The sequence below is a fragment of the Peromyscus maniculatus genome, chromosome 3 (genome assembly GCF_049852395.1).
Source record: "Peromyscus maniculatus bairdii isolate BWxNUB_F1_BW_parent chromosome 3, HU_Pman_BW_mat_3.1, whole genome shotgun sequence".
In the NCBI taxonomy this organism is placed as follows: Eukaryota; Metazoa; Chordata; class Mammalia; order Rodentia; family Cricetidae; genus Peromyscus; species Peromyscus maniculatus.
In genome coordinates this window covers 109,672,781-109,697,802 of record NC_134854.1, presented here as the reverse complement: position 1 = coordinate 109,697,802, position 25,022 = coordinate 109,672,781, and the positions used below count along the sequence as shown (strand labels likewise).

At 47.8% G+C, this 25,022-nt stretch overlaps 1 protein-coding gene and 1 long non-coding RNA gene across 3 annotated transcripts in view; one reads left to right on the top strand and one right to left on the bottom strand.

Moving 5' to 3' along the window:
* Positions 1–749: 749 nt before the first annotated feature.
* Positions 750–25,022, top strand: part of Tgfa (transforming growth factor alpha) — an 89,687-nt gene continuing 65,414 nt past the window's right edge. For both annotated transcript variants that reach the window (XM_006984588.4, XM_042273616.2), the window contains exon 1: positions 750–936. In XM_006984588.4, the coding sequence (XP_006984650.2) occupies positions 897–936 (40 nt within the window). In that variant the 5' untranslated portion in view covers positions 750–896. The remainder of the gene's footprint in view (positions 937–25,022) is intronic.
* LOC143272426 (uncharacterized) lies at positions 8,205–24,286 on the bottom strand. Its single transcript, XR_013049972.1, has 2 exons — positions 23,578–24,286; positions 8,205–9,439 (listed from the first exon to the last, which is right to left on the bottom strand). It is a non-coding gene; the product is annotated as an uncharacterized LOC143272426 (long non-coding RNA).

Sequence of the window (25,022 nt, the reverse complement as noted above, 5' to 3'; positions counted from 1 at the left end):
GTTCCACTCTCGTAGTCCAGTGTCAGGGGCCAGCCCAAAGCTACAAATCCCGAAAGGGCCAGTTAGCTAACCCCCACCACTCACTTCTCCTTTGTCCTTCGCTTAACTGAGTGCTAGCCAGCGCTTGTTCCGGCTCCCGCACCCCCGAAGCAGTGGGACAGTGGGGTTGATCCGTGATTAAGTTCATGGTAGACAGAGTCCCTGATCTTCACAATGTATCTGGGGACGCAGGGTGGCTTTGCCCCTGGTTGGTGCCGGCGTCCCAGAGCCAGCAAGGTTGGGGGGCACAGGTGAGAATTCGAGTTTAATGAGTGTTTGGCTAACTATGGAGAGAGCGCTTTTCTTGGATCAGGCGCCGCCGGGTGACGGGCTAAGGTCTCCAGGCTCCTGCTCAGGAGTGTCTTGGAGCAGCCCCTGGCACAGGTGACTAGATCCTGGGCGACTCCGCTCCGCCGCCTACAGCCTGGACGCAGCTACTGCGCAGGGGACTCGGGCGGCGACCCTGGGCACGAGCACCGCGGGGAGGTGTCTGAAGCCTGGCGCTTCCTGCCTGGCCCTTGGCCCAGGGTGGTGACTGGCTGTCGCGATCGGGGCGCAGGTCCCCGCCCCCGGCTCCCAGTCCCCACCCCTGCGCCCTCGGGGGCGCCCCATCGCGGGAAGGGGGGGTCCGCCGCGCCCCGGTCGCCTGGGGGCGGAGAGGTGGCGGGAACCTCCTTCCCGTTTCCGCCGCGGGCAGCGTGCCGGCCAGTGCCACCGGGAGGCGCGGTCGTCCCTCCGCCCGCGCGCCGGGGGCCGGCCCTGCCGCCTGCGCCTTTTTCTCCGCGCTCACCGCGGCGGCGCGCGGCCACTAGCCAACCGCAGGGAGCGCGGTGGCTGCAGCGCCCTGCGCTCGGAAGATGGTCCCCGCAGCCGGACAGCTCGCTCTGCTAGCGCTGGGTATGTAGGCGACACCCGGTGTCCCTGAGGTGCTCCGGGGTCCGCTTGGGAGAGGGGAAGAGAGGCGGGTGTTTGAAGTGGGTGGGAGCGTGCGAGCCAGCCACCGGGAGTCACTGAGAACTGTGAAGCGGGGGACAGTCCTGGCAAGGTGGCCGCCCGGCGGTGAGATCCGGCTTGAACTTTACTCTGCGCGGCGTTGGCTCGCCGGTGCCCACGCCCTCCTGCCTACCTGGCTGTCGCGGAGCCGGGCTTCCCCGGAGCCGCCTGAGCGCGGATTGTCTGAGTGCGACCCTCTGGGTGGCCCTGGCTAGAGCCCCTTTCTCTTCCCCGGGGCGGGAGCCCACGTTGCGCACCCGCGCCCTCCGCTTTCGACTTCAAGCTCTCCTAGGCGTTGGGGTGGGTTTGGGGTTTTTGTGCGGATTAATTGTTCTGTTAATGAGCTTCCCTGGAAGCCTTGGTGTCCCTGTCAGAGGAGGCAGAAGTGACACCTGAGCGTGACCAGTTTCCTCGGAGTTGGTTCTTGGACATAAACGGGGGGTGGGGGAGGGGACACGCGTCCCCGCGTGTCTGGGTGACGGGAGAGATTTTCCCGCGGCGAAGCTCGCAGGTGTGTGCTCCGGTGACTGGTCTGTCCTTGACATGAGTGTTTCCAAGCACGGTATCTGCTCTCATCCGTGTGGTGCAGGGTCTGTGATGTTTGATAGAGTGGACTGAAGTACCCAGGTGTCCCGGTCACTGCTGCCGCCTTGTGAATCTTTCCTGATACCTTCAGCAGTAAAAAAACCCAGTAAAGAGGCCGAGGCTGTAGGTCCGGGGGTAGAGTACTTACTTGCCTAGCAGGCACCAAGCCCAGGGAAGGATCCCCAGCAACATGTAAAGCCGAACTTGGAAACGCAGCGCTTGGAAGGCAGAGGCTAGGATCATAAGTTCAATACCTCTCTCAGCTACACAGTGAGTTTGAGACCAGCCTGGGCTCATGAGAATCTGGTTCTAATTATTAATTAAAGCCCCGTAAAGCAAGATGCTTGCTCCAGGGTCAATCGAGCCCAGAGGGAAGTTTGGAACTGCCCTCCCCAAAATGTGCACAGAGCTGCAGCCTGTCATAGCCAAGGTGAGGGAGGGTGCATAGGTCCCCCTCACTCCTGCCCTGGAAAGGCTAGTCCAGCTCTGCGGCAGGAGGGGACACACCAAGACGCTCCTAGTTGCACCCTCACCTGAAGTGACAGTTATGGGCAGATTTCCTCACTTTTTGCAAGAACCACCTTTTGGGTATATGTTAACTTTGGTTTTCACTTCAAATACATGTATTTAAAGCTGTGGAACGTGGAGATGTAGGGAAGCCTGCGGGTTGTTTTCCCATCCCCTTTCCCCTCCAAATAGTATTTACTAGCTAGAACCCCGTGAGTGCTTGCCTGGTGTGGCCACGCAGTTCTAATTCGCTCCCTCATTTGGCTCGCACACCCACCTGATGAAGAAGGAGCCATCCTTGTTCCCATTTTACAGAGGAAGAAAGGACAGTGCAAAGAGTCTAGGTGGACTGGCCTCATTAAAGCCCAAGGAGTGCGGGTGTGGAGGTCACCTCACCTGTGGTCAGCATACCAGTCCCATCTCTGGGGTTTGGGATGTGGCTTTGAGGAGAGATGGTGTAGAAAACTCTAGAACTCACTATTCGGTTTCTTTGTGGTTGAGCTCTAGGATGGCAAGGTTGTTTATTCAGTGAGAATGGGAGGCAGAAGTGCCTCCCAGCAGCTGTAGACAGCTGTGCGCCCCCAGCCCCTCTATCCACTCAGCATGGAGCAGCATTCACACTGTAATTTTCTCCTTGCCTGAGTGCTCTCTATTCAGCTTGTTCTCTGCTGCCTTGAGAGGAAAAAATAATTATAAACGTAAGATTGACCAATCTATAAAAGCTGGCTTGTACTCTCCAGAATGAGTAGTTTTAAAAAATTGCATGTGGAGAGGGATTAATTTACACCAGTGAGGATTCCTTTTTATTTAATGCTCTTTAAAAGAAAAAAGAAAAAAATCACAGCCCTTAGGTCTGTGCCTTTACTCAAACGGCTGCCTCCCACGTGTCTTTAATTTGCGGTATTTCCTCTGAAGCTGTGTTCCTCTCTGATTTTTCTTAGACAGCTCCAGGCAAATCAGCCAGTGTTTCATCAATGAACAGGGTCTAGAAAACCCTAGATTGGCCTGAGGGGGACCTGGTTGTTATTGCGTTCGTAGAGGCTTAGGCTTGGATCCTGACACTTACCCATGTTCTGAGGGAGAGTGTGGGGAATGTGGCCCAAAGGGTACCTTTGGAAATGTAATCCAGGTTCCTGCCATCCCAAGCAAGGTTCTCCTCCTGGGCATGGCACCTCCTTTGTGTCCAGGGAACAAGAGGTTAACTTGTGGGCATTAGATAGCCTTTCTGTGCCTTGTTTTTCCTCTCCGTGAAATGGGGATGTTAAGAGGGCTACTGGATAGACTTGATGCCTGCAGACTAATGTCTGGTATGTAGTAAGAACTTAATTAACCTTAATGCCACCCATACCCTTGTTGTTGGTACTCAGAGCCCCAGAGAATTCTGGATGTCGTGGCAGGTTATGTGGGTTCTATGACCCACAGGTCACCACCTGAGCTTGCCTCAAGCTCCTCACCCTGTCTCTGCCAGAAAACCTACCTGAGTGATTTCTAGTCTGAGTCACCTGACAGACGACAAACTCAAGTAAATCTAGGCATTCTTCCATTTCATTTTTCATGTCCAGCATTTGTGCCTGCTCTTTAGTACTCGACGGCCAGTTGTTTTCTCTTCTGTAAAGTGGGAATAATAAAACCAGGCCCGCCTTCCAGATCCTTATGAAATCAGATGAGATGGTCAACAGATTTACAAACCATTAAAATAATTAGGCTGGGGATGCAGCTCAGCGGTAAAGCCATTTACCTGGCATGCCCAAAGCCCCAGTTTCCATCCCTACCACGGCAAAGGAAATAAATAAATGCTACACTGAAAATAAAATTGATTTTGTGACAGAGATGGGCTGTATAACACGGAGACAAAGCCTCTTCTGACAGCACTTCCCATAGGTGAAGACTGCCTATGGACCTCAGAGAAGGCTGTCATGGATGGGGGGAGAGGGGGGGATAGGTGACCTTGTTTTGGATTCCTGCTGAGGGTTCATTAGGGGATTTCTCCATCACATGGAAATGTCATCTTTCAGGCCTCCGCTGTCTGTCTTCCCTGAGTCTTTCAGGACTCATGCCTTTCATACTGGGCAGTTAGGGTGTGAGGGAGTTACTGGGATCCCTGGGTGTGAGGCCTGGAGAGGTATAGGCAGATGTTGGCAAGGTCGCTGACCCTGTTTTCTCTTCCAACATCTGGTTTCCTCAGGACAAGGTGATTATTTTGTAAGTAATGTTTCTTGCAAAGAAGACTTTTCTTATAGGAGTAAATGATGCTTTGCACTATTGTTACTATGGCAACACATGACAAACAGATGACTTTTCCATTGGATGGATCTCCAAGGACCTTTGCAATATGTGTGTTTGGAATAAGGCCCTAGTCACCACACTGCCCTCCAAAGCAGGCAGGCATCAGGTCATCCTACACTAGAAACCTTTCTGGCATCTTCTACAGCAATATGCTTGTGTCAGAACCTTCTGGAGGCCTGGTGAGCACAGGTGGAGGGTTTGCATGCTCAGCAAGGCCTCAAGTGTGACCTGTGTGGCTGGAAGGGAGCTTCAAGAAGCCTTGCTCCTCAGACAGATGCTGTGGGGACCTTCTGCCTTAACCAACTGCCCTGTGCCTCAAAGCCAGCCTCACAATCGTTAAGTGTGGCTGACAACGCAAGAGCTGTCACGAAAACTGCCTTGGCCTGTGCTGCTGGCCAGGACAGAGCTGGAACCTTGCTGAGAGGTCATAGTTCTGCTTTTTCTATAGTCTGTGTTACTAAACATCAGCTTACAGCACTACCATTTCACGTTTTTCATTTTTAAATTTTTATTTATTTTTAGCGTATGAGTGTTTTGCCTATGTGTACACCTGAACACCACATGCACACAGTGCCCAAGGAGGCCACAAGGGTGTCAGATGTCTTGAGACTGGAGTTACAGAGGATTGTGTGCCACCACGTGGGTGCTGGGTATTGAACCAGTGACCTCTGCAAGAGCAGCCAGTTCTCTTCATCTCTGAGCCATCTCTCCAGCCCCATGTCACACTTTGTTGTTAATTGCAAGAATGACTTGATATATAGCTTTTTCAGATATTTCTGATCATATAATTTTAAGATATAAATTTAATTCATATATATATATATAGTTTTGGAGACTTTTCTACTGGCTTTTGGTTTGGGTTATATTTTTGTTAAGATTTTTTAAAAGGTGTGTGTGTGTGTGTGTGTGTGTGTGTGTGTGTGTGTGTGTGTGTGTGTGTGTGTCTAGATTTGAGCACATGCATGAAGTGCCCACAGAGGCCAGACCACACTATGGAGCTGGATTCACAGGTGGTTGCGAGCCACCCGTGGTGACTACGCAAACTGAACTCACGCTCCCTGTTAGAGCAGTGGGCTCTCTTAACTGCTCAGCCATCTCTCCAGCCCCTTGGTTAGCTTTGTAATGTCTCCTAGGGCAAATGGCAAATACGAAAATCTTTCCTAAACCCAGAAAAGCCGGAAATCTAGCTGGCAGAACCACCTCCGAGCAGCAACTCTAATGCAAGGAGTGTGCTTCTCTGACCCCCATGCTCGGGTCTAGGCAACCATACCTCTCTCCAGGGTGGAACTCACTATGTAGACGTGGCTGGCCTTGAACTCACAGAGTTCAAAGACATATGCCAGCATCCTGGCTAGGCCAATTCTTTTGAAGCATCATGAATGTGTTGAATTAAATACGATTTAAGAAATAAAAACTGTTACCTGGGATTAGGAAAAGCCAGAAGCTTGTTGAAACCTAGCTGTGCACCATCTAATTCTGGTTTGTTTGTCTTAAGCCTGAGGAAGCAATTTTCTTTTTAACATGGAGTCATCTCTTAGTCTACTGAATTCTGTGATCTACTGTACCTAATGTTTTTTGGAGAAGTAGGCTGAGACAGGATCTTTCTGTGTAACCCAGGAATGCACCATCCTCCTGCCGCTGCCTCCTAGAATTACAAATGTGTGCTGCCTAAGAGGACTTCTGTTTCCCTCACTGGAGCCTTTGGCTTCTCAGGTACACGAAGATTAGGTAGAGGCTTCCCCGGGAAGGGCTTGGACGTGGACCTCCTTTAGCTGGGGCTTGGCTGCTGATTCAGTCCTCAGCATTCACCTCTCCTGCCCGGAGACAAACGGCAGAACCTCAGCCTCGGGCTGCCCGGGATGGTGTCAGCCAGTGCCTCGCTCCTCTGCTCAACTGTTTTCAGGCTCCACGTGCCCCATCTCTGCCTCTGAACCTGTCAGCATGACCTCACGGAGTGTCTCCCTAGGACACTCGAAACATACCTCAGTTAAACATACATGGGCTGGTGTTGTCAACCTCCATCCCAGACAGCTCTTTATTTGATAATCAAGGGTGGGGTGGCTGCATGCAAATTCCATGTCGCTAGTGCCCCTCTTCTGTGGGATGTTGTTTTCTTGCTGTTTTCAAAAACGGATTATGGGGCCAGTGAGATGGATCAGTAGGTAAAAGTGATGGCCTCGAAAGCTTGATGAACTGGGTTCAAGTCCCCAAACCCACACAAAGACGGAAGGAGAGAACTGACTTTTGAAAGTTTGGGTTTGGGTTTGCATGCACGCACACATGCATTCGGTAATAAGAAATAAAATATTTTTAAAATATAAAAAGTAGATTTGGAACTAGGGTGATGGCTGGGTCAGTAAGTAAAGTGCTTGTCTTATGTGGCATGAGCAGAATAAGCCTGTGACTCCAGTCTTGGTGAGGCTGAACTAGGCGGCTTCTGTGGGTTCAATGTTCAGCCACCCTCGACAAGTTGGTAAGTGCCAGGCCAGTGACAGACCCTGTCCGATGGAGATATGTGGTGTCCTGGGGATAACATCTAAGGCTGCCCTCAGGCCTCCACATGCTCATTCACACACACACACACACACACACACACACACACACACTCATGCACTCATGCACTCACACATGCATAAAGACAAATTCTGACATATCTTCATGATAGCAAAAACCTATTTTATTCCTCTGGAATATCTGGAAAGTTAAGGGAAGTATGAGAAGTGTTTGGGTAACCACCACAACATAACTACAATTAACACCGCTTTAAAGCCCAGTGAGGGAATGTGGGTCAGTGTTAAGATGTGTATAAATCCCAATGAGCTCATGATGCTTTATTTGTTTGAGTAGCTCAATCATAATAAACAGTTTTATATGACTCCTGGGTAATATACACTAAAGTCTAGTTGCTGAGACTCTCTTCTCTCTCTCTCTCTCTCTCTCTCTCTCTCTCTCTCTCTCTCTCTCTCTCTCTCACACACACACACACACACACACACACACACACACAAGCATGCACGCACATATTTATACTATAACATAGCCAACTTTGAAGGGCTTTGACCTCATGGGTTAACTCCTATCACTCATTGTTAACAAAGAATCCACGTGTTTTGTGTTGGGACTATCAACTGATACAACCCTTTCTGGAAGTCACTGTGGTCATTGTGTCCAATCAAGTGACCATAACTTGAGCATGCACCCGGACCGCTTCTCCCCCTGTGCTACAGAAATGCTGGTAAAGATGCAGGGCAGGTGAAAGAAGCTGCCTGTTGAATTGTCGTGCTGCTGGAGTTATTTAAGTAAGTGAGTTCTCCTTTTTGTCCTCACCACAGTGATTCACCAGGCAGCTCTTTGATGAGAGTTTTCATAATAGACTCAAACTTGAAAGGTGAGTTCCTGAGCTGAATGTATTGTGCAGTGCTTTGGTTTAAAATAGCCTTTTTAATAAGCTTTGCAGTAGTAAGGATTGGACCCAGAGCCTCGTGCATACATCCTCAGGCACTCGTTAACTTTTTTAATAACAATCATATATTAAATTTATTAAACTTACAATGTCTAAAATCTAGAAAGTCAGAGCTAGAGAGATAACTCAGTGGTTAAGAGCATTTGCTGCTCTTACAGAGGACCTGAGTTCAGTTCCCGGCACCCACATCAAGCAAATCACAGCCACCTATAACTCCAGCTCCTACAGACCCAATTCAAGGGGCTCCGACATCCTTTTCTGGCCTCTGTACACATACCCACACAGAAATACACACATATGCATAAACCAATAAGAATCAGAGTCAAGAAACTCACCATCCAACAGACATATTTATACAGAAATGCTGGGTGCGTCTTTGATTATTTGAGATAAATTCCCAGGAATCGGCCTTGCTTCCTCTGCATTCCCAGATGCCCACTTTCCTCAGCTTTCTAGAACACTGCAGATTAGATCTAATATTTGACAAGTTTGTTGGAGAAGAAGATCTCGGCTGAGATCTCAGACTTGCCATTTAAGAGGGTAAGTTCATGTCTTCAACACCGGCCGCTTGTTGCCTCAGTATCTCCATCTTCACATGTTTTAATTGTCTTTGAATTGATCCATCATTCTTTTCACGGGGCTCTAGGAGAAAGGATTTCACCCCACAAGCCTTTACCAGCCACATTTTGCAGCACGCTCCTCCATCATTTATCCCTTACTGTTCTGATTAGGGCATCTTTATGAACCTACAGTCTTAGTTTTCCCTGTGATGCTTGGGTTGAATGTTTAGAAGGAAAAAAAATAAACCTTCCTGAAGTCTAAGATAACATAACTATTTTCTTACTTTTCCCTTTCAGTTCTGTAGTAGAGTCATACATTTGGTTGAAGTATTTGAACAGAACTTATTCTATGTAGGGTGTAGGGTGTGAGTGTGTGACTCATCTTCCATTTGTTTGTTTGTTTGTTTGTTTGTTTGTTTGTTTGTTTGTTTTTGAGACATAGTCTCATGTAGCCCAGGCTAGCCTCAAACTTGATATGCAGCCAAGGATAACTTTGAACTCCCAATCCTCTCACCTCCACCTCCCAAGTGCTTGGGGTTACTACTGTCCATCACCACACCTGACTTTATATATAATCTTGGTTTCCTCTTTGTACCAGAATCCACCTTGAAAGATCATGATTTAAATCATTTGCTAAATGCTTTCAAGCACATGCATCAAACTGAAACCTCAGTTTGACTCCATAGCTTTGCATTCTTGCCCTAACTGCAAACTCCTTAGTCTATTTACCAGTATGTCTTCTGACAGGGCTCGAGGTCGGCCCTGAGGAAGACAAGCCCTATCCTCCCATCCCTGAGCTACAGCTGTGAGGCGTTTCCCTGGTGTCTCCTCTGACACACAAGGGCTTTTGTTCCCTTCGTATTTGTGTTTTAACGGACTTTGCCAACTCTAAGATGCCTTCAGTTGATTCCTTTAGAGTTTTAAGTAGATGATACTGTATTCTTGAATAATACCTTTCAGCATTCTTATCTGTTGTTTCGATCTTCTTTTTAATACACGGTGCCAACTAGAATTTTAAGAACAACATTTAAAAATTTTAGTTACATTTATTTAATTAGTTTATTTATGCTCACCTGACGGATGTGTATGTGGAGGTCAGTTCTCTCCAACGTGTGGATCCCAGGGATCCAGGTATTCAGGTATTCAGGCTCAGTGGCAAGTATCTTTATCCCCTGAGCCATCTCTCTGACCCTGAAAAGCAGCATCTTTTTTTTTTTTTAAAGCAGTAGATATTCTTGGGTATACTTTTCATGGGTTTACTAATAGTATTTATGCATATAACAGTTAAGTATGGGGATTAGTTTTATATACCTTTATGTGTACGTATAAAATACACTTTTTATAACTCACTAAGAGTCAGCATTTTTTGTCTTGGTTTCCAAAGCAAGAGGAGATCATTTGAGGAAAAGTTCAAGTGCTGTTAGGACATTTGACTTAATTATGCGAAAGCAATCTTTCAAATATTGAAATAAACATTGCTATCAGTATGACATTATTCTCTGTAAATATCGCTAGGTTTGGTCCACTGTGAAGCATCTGTGCATAGCTTCATCTTTTAAAGATTTGTTTGCGTTTTTATTTGTATGTGTATGCGTTTGTGTATGCCATATATGCAGTACCCATAGAGACCAGAAGAGGGCGTCAGATAACCTGACCCTGGAGTTATAGGTGGTTGTGAGCGGCCATGTGGTTGCTGGCAAGTGAACTCAGGTCCTCTGCAAGAGCAACCAGTGCTCCTAACTGCTGAGCCGGCTCTCTAGCCTCACCACCTGCTCCTTGTTTCTTTTCTTAGGTTTTGGCATTTTTGAGTGAACTTTATAAAACAACTTTTTGAAGATTCCATGTTTTTATGTTGAAGGTTGAAATAATGTAGAGAGTGACAATGTCCTGAAAGAGTGAAGTAAATGGTAGATGTGGCTCTGGGCCTTTTTTAGTGATTGGTTCCAGGTTCCTGTTTATGGGAGTTAGAATAAGAACGGCCACCATAGGCTCATATATTTGAATACTTAGTCACCAGGGAGTTGAACTGTATGAGAAGGACTGCAAGGATCAGAGGGTGCAGCCTTGTTGGAGGAAATGCATTAGTGTGTGTGGAGGGGACTTTGAAGTTTCAAAAGCCCATGCCTGGCCCAGTCCCTCCCTCTCCCTCCCTCTCCCTCCTCTTCCCTCTCTCTTCCTTCCTCCCCTTCCTCTTCCTCCCCCTCTCCCTCCCCCTCCCTCTCTTTTCCCTCTCCTTCCCTCTCCCTCCCCCTTCCTCTCCCATTCCATTCCCCTCACCTGTGGGACAGGAAGCAGGCTCTCAGCTACTGACCCAACACCATGAGGGTCACATCTTCCCCCCATGAAGACAAAGGACTCTCTGACACTAAGCAAGTGTCACCCCAGTTAAATGCTTTCTTTTAGAAGAGTGGCCTTGGTCATGATGTCTCTCCACAGCTACAGAACAGTGATGAAGACACTATTTCTTAAGCCAGTTTTGATAATTATGACTTTTGCTTAGAATCTATTCAACTCAAGTTTTTAAAACTTTAGGATAGATTTACAAACAGTCTTTTATTTTAAATGTTTCCCTTGGAAACTGTCCTTACAGTAAAACAAGGTGAGCACCAGGGCCCCCAAGTAAAACAGATTTTAAGATTTGTTTCTCTTGATGACATTGGGAGAGGAATTTCTTTTAAATCATTAAATAAAAATTCCAGGGGAATTTCATAGCTGATGCTGTCCCCATAAGTCCAGGTAAACAGTTTTGTTTGTAGAAAGTACTTGCAGCTGCTGTCAGAACACTGCCTCTGATTTGGAGGGTGCCTGGCATGACGATTTCCAGCAGAGATTGACACATAGCATCCAGAGGCTTCTTGAAGCCTATGTGTCTGTGTGCTGGAGCATGTGGAGGTCAGAGGTCACCTTTGGTGTCATTTCTTAGGTACCATCTTACCTTCTTTTTAAGTTCTTTTTTTTTTTTTTTAGATTTTATTTTTATTTTTTGTGTATGAGTGTGTACCTAACTGAATGTATATGCACCACATGTGTGCAATGCCTGCCAAGGCCAGAAGGGGGCATCATGTTCCCCTGGAACTGGATTTACAGATAGTTATGAGCTGTCATTTTGGTGCTGAGAACTGAACCTGGGTCTTCTGGAAGAAAAGGAATGCTCTTAATTACTGAGCCATCTCTCTAGCCCTCACCTTATATTTTGAGACAGGATCTTTCTCACTATCCTGATGCTCACTGATTATGCTGGACTGGCTAGCCAGTAAGCTTCAGAGATCCTCCTGCCTCTACCTCTCCATCACTGGAATTACGAGTGTGCATTACCATGCCTGGCTGTTTTTCAGTGGGTGTTCTGGGTTGAACTCCATGCTTGCAAGGCAGGCACTTTGCCAACTAAGCCATCTTCTCAGTCCCGCCTTAAGCTTTGAAAATCTTGGTGCCCTCTCTGAATGCTGCTGTGTCTATTAGATGCCATTATTCCACAGCCAGGGCTAGGGGGTGGAGTTATTGGTTGGTTGTTTGTCTAATATCTTTTACTTTTCTGATCAGTGCTTCCAGACACAAACATTAGGTTCTTGAAGCAAGAGCCTGTCTTCAGTTTGGGTTCTTTGGGGCCTTTAATCCAAGTCTGAATGAGGTCAATCAGCAGTTCTCTGGGCACCAAGAGGGTAGCTGTGTCTTCACCAGCCATTAGTCATCATGCCCAAGCTAAAGCATTTTCCGTTTCATTACTGTGCCTCTGAGAGGTCCCAAGGATTAACCAGCTAAAGGAACTCATAGTGACACAGGACCTGCCATCGCTGATGAATGAGGGGTTGGCAGAGGTACACCGCTCCCTTCCCACTGCTGGGCATTGGCAACCGACGGGGACCATACAGAGCTAGGGGACTTTCATTGGGTTTAGAGAGAGCTTTAATCTCAGTCTCCCCCCACCCCAGAAATGGCCCACTGACTTGCTACCAGCCTTGGCTGGAAGCTTTGGGTTTGAACCCTTCCTGCTGGCGCTGGTTTCTGACCTACTGGCCTTGCACTGGGGAAGGCGTCCTTGGGGCTGTGTGTGAGCCCTGCTCACTCCTTTAGCAGATCTGAACAATGACAGATGGTTTTTGGCACATTGCAGACTTGGGTGTTATAATTAAGGTTTAAGGGGATGAGTCATGGGTCCCTACACTGGGGTGAAAGCCGGCCTGGAGCCTGAGCATTTTTCAAGGATGTGAGGTCAACTCATAGAGCCCACAGATGGAGACTCCTGGATTTGGACTCTCTCTCAGCCTCAGCCTCCACTTCCATGCCCCCTAAAGGAAAGGCACATGCACCCCTGGTGCTCTCTACGGTGCAGGCCACTTCCGATCTGTGGTACTCATGTCCCGTGACTGTCACCTCCCAGGTGGGCTGGCCAGGACCTGTCCTCTGCCGTCCTCATTAAGTCCTGCTGAGTCTTTTTCCAAAAGGAAACAGAAACAGGAATCCACAAACAAGGGAATCTAAAAACACCTCAGCATGACTCTCCAGAGATGCCCAGCTTACTGCGCTTTACTACATGCCCGTCTTCTGGACATGATAGAGATATTTGTAACTTCGTTTGTTTTCCATCAAAAATGGCACCTGGGAGATTCTATTTTAAAATCTGTCACTCACAAGGCACACAGGCAATCCTGCTGCAGATGTATAAATACATCTATATGTCCATTTGATGGCTATCAGGTATTCTGTCACACCCATCATTTAAGTATCTGCCCCTTATTGATGGACATGGGGTTGTTTTTGTTGTTGTTATTGTTTTTTTTTTTTTTTGAAGTTTTTAAACATGCAGACCTGAAAGTTCTTGCAGTTAAGTTGTGAGCCATCCAATATGGGCACTGGGAGCCCAACACAGGTCCTCTGCAGGAGCAGCAGAAGGTTTTTAACTGCTCAGCCATCTCTCTGGCCCCCAAGATTTACACTTTTTCTGCTTAATATGATTTGACAACCTGGCTTCCTGAAAAGCTGAACAAATTTACTTTTCTGTCACCTGTGTGTGAAGGCCTGCTTCTCAGCAAACTTGTCTGTGGTGAGTACCATCATTTTCTAAACGTGTGGAATGTTAGCCAATTGTTTTCATTCATCTGTCACTGGATTTTAGTGTGGTTGAGTTGATTCTCTTGTGTCCACGAGGGTGCCGGTTAGTTATTTTCTTGCTGACCTGTAGACAGTTTTCTAAACCATGTTTTAAGTGTTTTTGCTGTCTTTTTGACTCATGTGCCATATTTAGTCTTATGGACATGTGGCTTCATTTTGTTTTGTTTTATGGGGGCTTGGAATCTGCTCATAATTTCTGGGTGCTTCTGCTTTGGTGAAGCTTAGGGCTGGGGGCACAAAAGGGTTTTTTTGACTCTTTCGTGTGTCATTTTCTCTTGGACTTTTATGATGCTCACCTTAATTCTTTTGGAGAATGTGTTTGGATTTGAGGTCCAAGTCTAATTTTTTTTTTCCCCGTTTTTGTCAACTACTGTCTTAGCTGCTCTCCGGTTGCTGGATAATTTCTTCTGCATTTATTGGTTTCAAATTCCACTTTGCCGATTCACTCGTAGGAGGCTTGGGTCTGTCTGTGGTGTTTGCTCTGTCCCACAAGCCTGAGGATTGGGGCTATAATGCACCACCCTTGTAAGGACTACAGTGTATGATTGCTCCTGGGAACCAGGACAGGACTAAGAACCAGAAAGTCACAGTGTGTCACGGAGGATACCCTTCCTTTCTCACTCTGGTGATGAGTTCTGTCTCCTGATCCCTCAGTGGTGTTGGAGAGCTGCTTCCAGACTTTTCTTCCTGGAGAGAGGAGGATCCCTCCACCCTGTTATTAGCTAGAGTCTGGTGGACATTGGATCTCATCTCTCTGAAAGACTCAAGAAGCCTGGTCACATACCTGATAGTCTTTCTCAACTTTGGCCTTTCTGGGAAGCCATGTGGCAGGCCTGCCATCCTCCAGGGGACATTCTGGAGAAATGAGACTGTCTTCCTTCTCACCACCCCGGGCCTCCCCCTCCCCCGCCCCCAGCTGAAAACATGTGGTGTCTGCCCTGGCATACTTGGGAGCCCAGCCCCAACCTGGTACATCTTGCTGGAACATGGATAAATTGGGCATTCAAAGGGAACTTAAGTGGCTTACATCATGACACTGTTTTCTACATTAAAAGCATCTCAGGCAGAATGAATAAATAAAATAAGATAAAATTAAAATAAATTTTAAAATGACTAAAAACAAAAAACTCAAATAGTGAATGAAAAGCAAGACTGAAAATACTAGGTTTTCAGAGTTTTCACTTATTTGAGGTTAAAACAAGACTTTAGAATTGTCATCTCCCTGCCTAGCCAGGCTAGTTACAGGACTCAGGGGAACAGACACAGCCCCAACTCTTTGCAATGTGGGGAGTGTTGGTGGAAATTTAGGAGACATCCCATCCTACATGAATGACTAATTTTCAGAAACTTAGAGGGAACACTAGCCAAAACAAGGTCATAATGTTTCTGTTCATTTGGAATTTCCTCTCTCTCTCTCTCTCTCTCTCTCTCTCTCTCTCTCTCTCTCTCTCTCTCTCTCTCTGAGATGAAAGCCTGGAGCGCAGCTTTACATCTTCCCTTGTGGGGTCTTCAATCAGCACTACGATTTTCCCTCTGAGTACTGCATTTGCTGCATCCTACAAACTTCACTGAGCCACATTTTCATTTGCTTCAAAGTATGCTTAGCTCCTCTCAATAATCTTTCTTTGACCCATGCTTTGTTTAGGAATGTGTTGTTCAGTCTCCAAGAATTTGGAGATTTCCAGCTATTTAAAATGATTTTATCATTTTAATTATGTATACATGGGAGGTGCACATGAGTGCTATGCCCACAGAGGCTAGAGGCATAGGATCCCCTGGGGCTGAAATTACAGGCGCTGGGAGCTGAACTCAGGCCCTCCCCAAGAGCAGCAAGCACTCTTAACCACTGAGTCATCTCTCCAGCCCCTAGCCTCAACAGCTCTGTTTCTGCTATTGATTTCTAGTTCCACCGGGTTGTGTTCTAAAAGCACACACTTATTTCCATTCCTTTCCGTTGGTTGTACTGAATGTCTCAGAATGTGGTCCATCTTAATGGATGTTCCACATAAGCTTGGAAAGCACTCTGTGTAAACTTGTGTATTTGGTGGTTGTTTTCGGCATCATCTATAGATGCTCATTATATCACTTGATGGATGGTAACTTTTTTTTTTTTTAGACAAAGTCTCATGTAGCCCATGCTAGCACTGAATTTGTTATGTAGCTGAGGATGGGCTTGAACTTCTGATCCTCCTGACTCCATCCCCCCGCCCCCCAATGCTGAGATTACAGCAAGCACCTCCATAGCAGGTTTATTCAGAGCTGGGAACAAAACCAAGGATCCATTCGTGTTAGGCAAGGACTCTGTCAACAGAGCTACATCTCCAGCTGACGATCTCCAACTGATGATATTCTCTTTTAGATCAACACCATCTTTGCCAGTTTCTAGTCTAGAATTTTTGACATGTCCAACCTCCACAGTAGCTTCTACTTCCCCTTCCAGCCTATGAATTTTTACTACGTGGATTCTGACACTGCTGTTAGGGGCACAGCAATATTAGGGGCTGTGTGACTTTATCCTTCAAATGACTGAGGGGCTGTTTTGGGGTCTGTCAGCGCTGAGTCCTACCCATGATGCACTTCTGCATGGTCACCTGTGGGTGGGAATTCCAGTGAGTTGAATTCCCTCCTCTATTATATTTTTATGTTTATTGTGGAGAAAGAAAAAAAAAAAAAGAACAAAAGGCTTTATTCCAACTTCCTGGACTAAGGCTCTATTCAGGTTAAGGTAGTGGGATAACAGACCAGTTCTGCATCGGTGAACCACTTGAAAGCTGAGAGACGCACCCTTAGGAAAACAACATCAACTGGTTATGTAATGTGAGCTTGGCTTCCTGTGAACGGCCTCTTTCCCATAGTGTGTAATGGGGGGAAAATAAACAAAACAGCCCTTTCAACTAAATTAGCTTTTCTGGACTTGAGATTAAAGGGAGGCCACGGGCTCTCACGGCTCCCACCCCAGGTAGGATTCATCTACGCGATCAAGCAGCCTTTGGGATTTTTGTGGCCCAACTCTACTGTGCCATTGGGTACTTAATTTACCCAACACAGCTATTTCATCCACGGTGTGTTATAGAGCCAAAGGGGAATAAGGAACACACAGCCAGCCAGCAATGGAGTAAGGGCAGCATCTCTTCAGGCTATCACGGATTATCACTGCAGTCAGCATGTCACCATGTGTTGGGCTGGGCTTGATGACGTTGCAAAAGGAACCATGACCTAGCCCTGGCCCCCAGCCATGAAACTTCTTGCAGAACGTGACCTAAGTGGACCCGGGGGCTTTTACAAAAGGGCGTAAGGTATAGAATTGACCTGGGGCTCAGAAGAGTGTTGCAAGATACCGAGGAGACCACACCCTGCCCTTAGAAGTCCTCGGAGTGCGTTAGCTGTCGTACAGAACCCCCTGACCCCACCTAACAGTTCTGTGAGACATGGTGAGAATCCCAGTTTCGTAGATGGGGAAACTGAGTCACAAAAATATTAGGTAACTTGCCCAAACTCCTGCAACCAGCAAGTGACAGAACCAGGATTTGGAACAAGGACCCTTGTCTGCTGCCCTGCCCCTCACGGCTGCTGCTGGTTCCCTGCGTCAAGTCACAGAGGGCCATGCAGGCTGAGGGCTGGGTGCTGGGCACTGAAGGCTGTGGGGGCTGGGGGCTGCCATGGAGGGCTGTGGGAATCTAGCCCCAGATCATATGTGAGGTGTCGGTCATATGTGAGGGGCCACTGTTTGGCTGACCTTGGTCTGTGTTGTCAAGCTTTCAGGCGTCCATTCCCTGCTTTTGTACCCAGTCAGGGTAACCTCCCTTGCAGGTCACCGTACTAGCTGCAAAGGATAGCTGCCACTGCCCTAGGCCGGAGAATAGTATAAACAAGCAAGCAGAAGCTTTCTCCTTCTGTCAGGAGCTCAGGCTCAGATGGCACATGCCCACCTGGGCTACCAGCTGAAGGGTGTCTTGTGCCCAGGAACTTACACTGGATTTGTTAGTGGGATCCCGTTTGCAGCTCAACCCTGAATTTTTCAGAAGGTGTTTGTTTGAAAGGATGTTCTCTTCCATTGGCATGGTGCTGCGGGCTGGGCCTCCCCTCTCCTCCCCCATCCCCTACTGTAGTCAATGCTTCCTCAGATCACAGTGGAAGCCAGGAGCAGCTTTAACACCTTCCCATGAACACGTCTTCACAGCTCCTCACAGGCCAACTAAAGATAGAACCTGTATTAGCGGGTTCGCTAATAGCTGCCTTCCTTCAGACTCCTCACCCCCAACCCCGGCGACGCCATGCACCCCGCAAAAGCACAGGCACTGCTGTTGACTTGAGCAGCAGATGAGAACAAAGGAACATTTGCTGCTCACGCCCACACAGGACCTAGTCCAGCTGGTGGCTTTTTTGTTTTGGGGGGTGTTTTTTGACAGGCGTCGTGTATCAGAATAGACAGACACCGTAGTATCTGATTCAGGTCAGGGCCCCGTGTAGGCATTCTACAAATGTTTGTTAAAAGTGTTTAGGGGTTTTGTTTTTGTCTTTGCCATTTTCTTTTGAGCACACATTGGCAAATGATTGATTATACACAAACCCACTGGTGGGATGGACCTCTTCACAATGAGCAAGTGTCTGAAAACAACTAAGAGATATTTAAAAATCTGAATCTTGGGACAGGAGAGATGGCTCAGCAGCTAAGACCACATTCTGATGTTCAGATTTCTAGGCACCCACATCAGGTCGCTTATAATGGCCTTAACCCCAGTTCTAGGGGATCTGACACCCTCTTCTGGCTTCTACAGGCAGTGCACTCATGTGCACATACCCATACACAGAGAGAGAGAGAGAAAGTGAGTTTAGAAATAATAAAAATAAATCATTTTTCTTAAAGTATTGATCTTTGGACCTAGTAATCCATTTCTGGACATTTAACCATAGACAAATATTAGGACTTGTCAGTAATGATGCTCATACATGCACTTGGGGGACACACATACACATTGTCTTAGGGTTTCTATTGCTTCAACCAAACACTGTAACCAAAGAACAAGTTGGAGAGGAAAGGGCTTATTTGGCTTATGCTTCCACATCACTGTTCATCACTGAAGGGAGTCAGGACAGGAACTCAAGCACGGCAGGAACCTGGAGGCAGGAGCTGATGCAGAGACCATGGAGGGTGCTGCTTACTGGCTTCTTCCTCATGGCTTGCTCACCCTGCTTTCTCATAGAACCCAGGACCCAGGGGTAGCCTCACCCACAATAGGCTGGGCCCTCCCCATTGATCACTACTTGAGAAAATGCCTTACAGCTGGATCTCATGGAGGCATTTCCTCATCCGAGTCTCCTGCTTCTCTGATGACTCTAGTTTATGTCAGGTTGACACAAAACCGCCCAGTACACACATTAAATAAATAAATTAATCCTTAAGATTCTAGTCCTATACATGCTTGTCGCCCTAGCACTGAGGAGGCTGAGAGAGGAGCATTATCAGTTTAAGGGTAACCTGGGCTACATAGTAAGACCTTCCATCTCACAAAAGAAAAGGTCTGTATAGTATATAAAGGACCTTATCAGCGTCGTTTTCCAGAACAATCTCTCTTTAAGTTATACACTTAGTTAAGGTAGGCTGTGTCTACTGCAGAGGCAAGAAGTTGGCTTACTGGTGACTGTGGGCAGAGTCTACCCTACTGGCCCAGCCTGAGCACACAGACAGTAGTTCCTTCTAAAATGTCGCTGTACCAGAGCAGGGGTCTCCCCTGACCTCTCCATCTCTGCGGGTTTGTCCCATGACCCTGCCAACACCCGTGGTCTTCATTTGGATCTATGTATTTCTCTGTGACCTCCACCCTGTCACTTGTCCCTGGCCCGACTGGTACATTTTCCCGGAGGGAGGTTTGACTTTTGGGAATAGAACAGCTCCCGTTAGTGAAAGACTTCCATTATTTCTTATGGTTACTCTTGAGCCCAAACAGCACAGGGCTGGTAACTACTAAGAGGGAGAGAAGGCCTGGTGAGACAGGGCTCGCTTTCCACTGCGATGCTTAAAGATCAAGAACACAGCTTCCCTGCTGGCTCCTGTCCTCTGTGGGGAATGCCAGAAGCCAGAGAGCAGCCTGAAGTCAGACACTGTAGACCAAGGATAGAGACTGGATGTTCAAGGACAGACCTTTTATCTGAGCCCTCAGCCTTGAGAACTGGATTGCAGTCATGTGGGGGTTCATTTCTTATCCCTCATATATGATGTGATGCAAGTCTTCCCTTGTGTGTACTTCCTTAGACAAGGAAGGCACAGTTTGTGCTTGTGAGTGGGCCTGGTGTCTAATTGGTGGTTCACCCCATCCTGACCAGTCTGGTCCTCTCCCCTGGGGTTGACAGTCACCCCCCCCACCCCAGGGTCTGGAGCTGGCCTAGCCAAGGATGCTTTCTGGAGCCATGATGACCTCTGCCTCAGCTGAGAATAGACCAGAAGTGGACAAGTGGCCTTCTCATTGGCCTTGAAGATAAGGTCATTTGCATTTGTAGAAAAGCATGCTTAGACCCCAGGAAGAAAATTTCAAAGGGCAGAGCAGTGATGCTGATCACTCATACTAGATCTACTTTCTCTGCTTTCGTTTTGTGCATAAATGGTTCAGGTGCAGCCTCATTGGGTGATTGTCACCTGAGGAGCTATTTTCAGAGATGTCTAGAGCTTTGTTCCTATAAAAATCTTTGCTTTGGGGAGATGAGGAAATCAGCATGAACCACGATCAATATTCGGCCCCAACAGCTCCCTGTGTTGGGGCGGGGTTAGAAGAATCCTCTTTCAGTTTGCAGTTTTACTGACAGGTATCTGGGTGACACAGTCTGTCTGAGAATGGGAGGGACAGATGACTTTGCTTCTGTTTCTAGACTCAACTTTCATGGTAGTACTTCACAGTTGGCTAGTATTTACCTCCAGAGGCTCTCTTCATCTTCCTCCCCCTCCATCTCTGACACCCATACCACTAGTAGAGCAACAGATGGGGGTGTTTTGTTTGTTTGTTGTCTTAGCACACCTGGGAAACAGTTTCATCTTCTAGGCTAACTATGATCTCTTGGAAGTGACTGTTTAGCTGACTCTGGGAGCTGTAGTTTTCAGTATTAATTCTGTGATTGATTAGTAATGTCTGCTGGGGATCCAGCATAGAGGTGGCTCTATGCATGCAACCTATTTATATTACTGCTCAAGATGATGGTCCATTTTTCTTAGAATGAGAAAAAAATGTGTTTCCTAGGACTGAAGGTATTGTTACTTATGATTCTTATTTTTCATGCTTTCCATGTTTGTTTCTCTGATGCTATGATTAAATACTAACCAACACTTGGGGAGGAAGGGGTTTATTTGGCCTACACTTCCTGATCACAGTCCATCACTGAGAGAAGTCAAGGCAGGAACTCAAGACAGAAACAATCAGAGATGACAAAGAAATACTTCTTATTGGCTTGCTCCTCAAAGCTTGCTCAAATACCTTTCTTCTATAGCCCAGGCCCACCTGCCTAGGAATGACATAGTCCACAGTGGGCTGAACCCTCCCACATCAATCAGCAATCAAGAAAATCCTCCCCAGACATTCTTACAGGCCAATCTGATGGAAACAATTCCTCAGCTGATATTACCTCTTCCCAGACATGCGTAGGTTTGTGTCAAGTTGACAAAAACTATGACACCTGCCTTGTTACTATTTTTGATCAGTACTTGGATACTTAAAAAGGTGGTTCATAAATTAATACTTGAGCCATATAGAGGTACTCCTGAGTATACAGCATCCCAACAGGGCACAGAGGGGTGGCCTGGCCTGTCACCTTCATGATACTCTCAGGTATTTGCTGCCCTCAAAGTCAGGAGCAGGAAAGGGCAAGAATGCTGGGTACCAAGACTCGGTTGATAAGATCTCAGATCTTCCTGAGATATTGGCAGGAGTGTTCTGATGGCCTCCTACCAGAAGGAACTCTGGACTCTACAGTCTCTAGAGGGAAGGACTCCTTCCTTCCCTTGAGGACACATAGGACCCCATCAGTAGGGACAGCAATCTGTCCATTTCTCTCCACTTGCATAGTTCACGAAGGATAGAAGGAACTAGAGATTGCACTGGTTCCTGTGGTCCCGGAGGATGCTTCAGAGCCACTGTCTTTAGCACAGGGACACACAGAGCAGAGCATCAGTCTCTGAATCTGTATGTTCTCTGTTGACGGAGCTCTGGCCTCAGGTCAGCCCTGAGCCTGTTTGCTGTATCCTTCCCTCTGAGTCTCAGGCGCCAGCCCATGGTGGTGCTGAGATCTCCACCAAGCAGGAAAATATTCTGCGTAGGTCTCCAAAAAGGCTTGCGGTTGGCATCTTCTTCCAGAGGGAACCTGGCCTGGCTGTCCCTGAGGATCTCACAGGGCAGAGAAGGTGGCAGAAGTCTCCATGGCTATGGTTCATAGTATGATGCAGGCTGTGTAGGGCGCCCACTCAGGAGCCTTCCTCACATGTGGCTGGAAGACCAACAGGTTGGAGAAGAGCCACTATATTCTTTGTCACACTGTGATGACAACAAATCCTGTGAAGGAATGTGTCCACCACTGTGTGGTAGGAGAGGCCACAGGAGCAAGGTCTGAGGCCCTGGACCAGGATGCTACATTACCTTGGTGTATCCGAGGCTGCTAGGATATCTGTCTGTGTCCATCAACCTCCACATTGGAAGGCTTCTCTGGAAGCCTCCTTGCACACACATCTGCCCCATTTCCCCCTACCCTCTCTGATGCCTTTTCTGTGCCCTCTGTCCCCAGGGACTGAGTTTCCCTCTGCTCCCCCTCTTCTGACATGGTCTTTGATTGAGTGTGGGGATGGGTGGTCCCGACAATGGAGATGAGTCACCAGCTGAAGTGTGCTGTTGCTTGTTGCCAGGATCCCCCATGGCAGCAGCTTGCTGAACGCAGCCTCCAGAGTGGCCCAGGACTGACAGCAGGTGGCTGAGCCTTGCTCGCTCTTCAAAGCCAGGTAGAACCCAGGCATAGCTGAGGCTGGCCTGGCTCCACCTTCACAGTCAGGGAGCAATGGTCCAAGATGCTTGTGGATCTTCCCTGAAGCTAGGTAGGGTCTCTGCATGTCTGGAATAGCCCACCCAACTCTTCAGGATGTACTTCTGGGGAGAGGGTCATTTGCCTGAACACAGGACTAGAGCCATTAGACAATTAGAAGGGAGGGGAATCCCTTCATCAGTGTGTCATTACCAATGGATGTTTTTGCTTGGTCTGGTTTATAAACGAATAGGCTATTATGCAGAAGAGTTTCGGGGTTAAAGAAAAATGGAGCAAGAATCCAGAGCTCCCACATGTTTTCTTGTCTCTCCTTCTCCTTTGGTTGGCTAGTGTGTGTTACAGTGGACATGTCAATGCTGTTATTACTAAGTTGATAGTGTCTAGCTAAAACTGCTTTAAATATCTATTTTATTTTTAATTGTGTGTGTGTGTGTGTGTGTGTGTGTGTTTGTATGCATGCATGCATGCACATGTGCACATGGATGCAGTGCCCTCAGAGACCAGAAGAGGACATTGGTTCCCTGGGAGAAGGAATTATAGACAGTTGGGAGCTGCCCAATGGAGTGCTGAGAAACAAGCCCAGGTCCTCTGTAAGAGCAGCATGCACTAAAGCCACCTCTCCACTAACAATTTAACTACAACTAAACCTGAGTTACAAGTCCCTAGTTGACATTAAGGTTCACAAGTGGTGCTGCATGTTACATGGACTTGAAAATCTTTATAATGATGGTTGCAGTCTGCTATTATAGCACCATTCAATGTAGGTTCAGGGCCTCGAAAGTCCTCTATCTCCTGCTCCCCTCCCTAACTCCTTAGCCACCGTGGATCTTTCAGACCGCTACACTTGTCTTTCTCGGTTCACATGGGGATTCCCAGCCATTTCCAGCTCAGCTTCTTTACTTCTGGGGCCTTATGGTGCTCAGACTCCCGGGTCTCTTGGTAGCGTCATGACCTGTTTGTTTTCATTGCTAGTGTTTGTCTTTGCCTCACTCTGTGACTGCACCACCATTGCTCACTTACCTGGGAGGGACATCGCCATGGTGTCTAGGTTCCAGCAATTGATGGACAGCTTCTACAGACACTCTGGTGAAGGTTCGTTTTCAACTCTGATGCACAGTAAGGGAAGCTGGACTCAGGTGCCAGGCTGTCTTCTGGAGTGGCCTCGTCGCCCCAGCTTCTCAGAGATAGGTCTGGCTGGTAGGCTGTACTTCAGAGCACTACTGAACGGGGATGACCCAAGACCCTTCCCATTGCACCCTTCTCTGGGGCTTCAACACGGAGCCCTGTCTCCTTCCTTCCTTTTCCCCACAAGCTCCCTGTTATCGCGAGATTGGAATCTTCCTAGCGGCAAGCATCCTATTTTCCTATTCCTTCTCCTCTCTCTGTTCTTTCCCAACAGAAGCTGAAGGAGTAAGTGTAGAGAAGGCTGGGGGGGGCGGGCACTAGGGGGATCGCTGGCAAGGAGCTCCTGCCCTACCCTCCATGATGTCTTCCGTAAACCTGAAGGATTCCAACTGTAACTCTGCTTTTCTTTTCTGTATTCTAAACTGCCATTAACAAAAGGCACATGATGTCGTCTGTCCCCAGACTGAGTGGTCAGCGTGCCCAGTTCCTTACCACTGTCTCCAGGGTCCACAGATGAGACTTGGAGAGCATGAGTCAGAGCATGTAAGGCAAAAAAAAAACGGTGTTGTTACATGCGTCCATGACAACCCAAGTGGCCTGAGGACAATACACCACGGTCCCCAAGCTGGGCTGTGGACTAGGAGAGCAGAATGTAATGTCCCTCAAGAATCCGATAGCGCTCTGGCGGCATGGCCTTTGTGGCTCATCGCCTCAATATGATGCAGGCAGGCTTTGTGCTGTTCAACCCAGATGCTTTTGGTTCATGAAAAATGTCCGACAGACAGGCACAGACACATGGACATGGGATAGGGTCAGCGCTGGGAGGAGCAGGGGTGCCCCCACGCCCTCCATGGCGGGAGCCCCATAGTCCCAGGCTAACTTGTGGGAGACCATTTGCCAGGCTCTGATGAGGGACTTGTCAGCTCATGTGACCATCCCTAGCTCCTTCCCACTGTGTGCTGGCTACTTCTGCTCAGGCACAGTCCGGGGCTGACCGGCCTGGAGTGAAGGGATTCTCCCCTTTGGGGTCTAGTATCTCACTCAGCTAGAAGCACCAATCACATCCTAAGAGGAGCGAAGTCCCACACACTACAGAAATTCAGTCCTCTTGGCCCACCCACTAAGTACCAAGAGTGGCCTTTGTCATTGCCACAGTAATGAAGCCCCTGTGGGGTTCAGAAGACCCTGGTGGGCTGGACTGACAGTGGGAAGAAGCCCTGGCTGGAAGGGGAGGGTTGCTGGTTAGAGTCTTCCAGTGAAAGGCAGTAAGTCAGCCATACTCCTGACCCCCTTCCTCCCAGGCTGATACTGCATTGATCTTCCTCCTGCCAAGTTACACT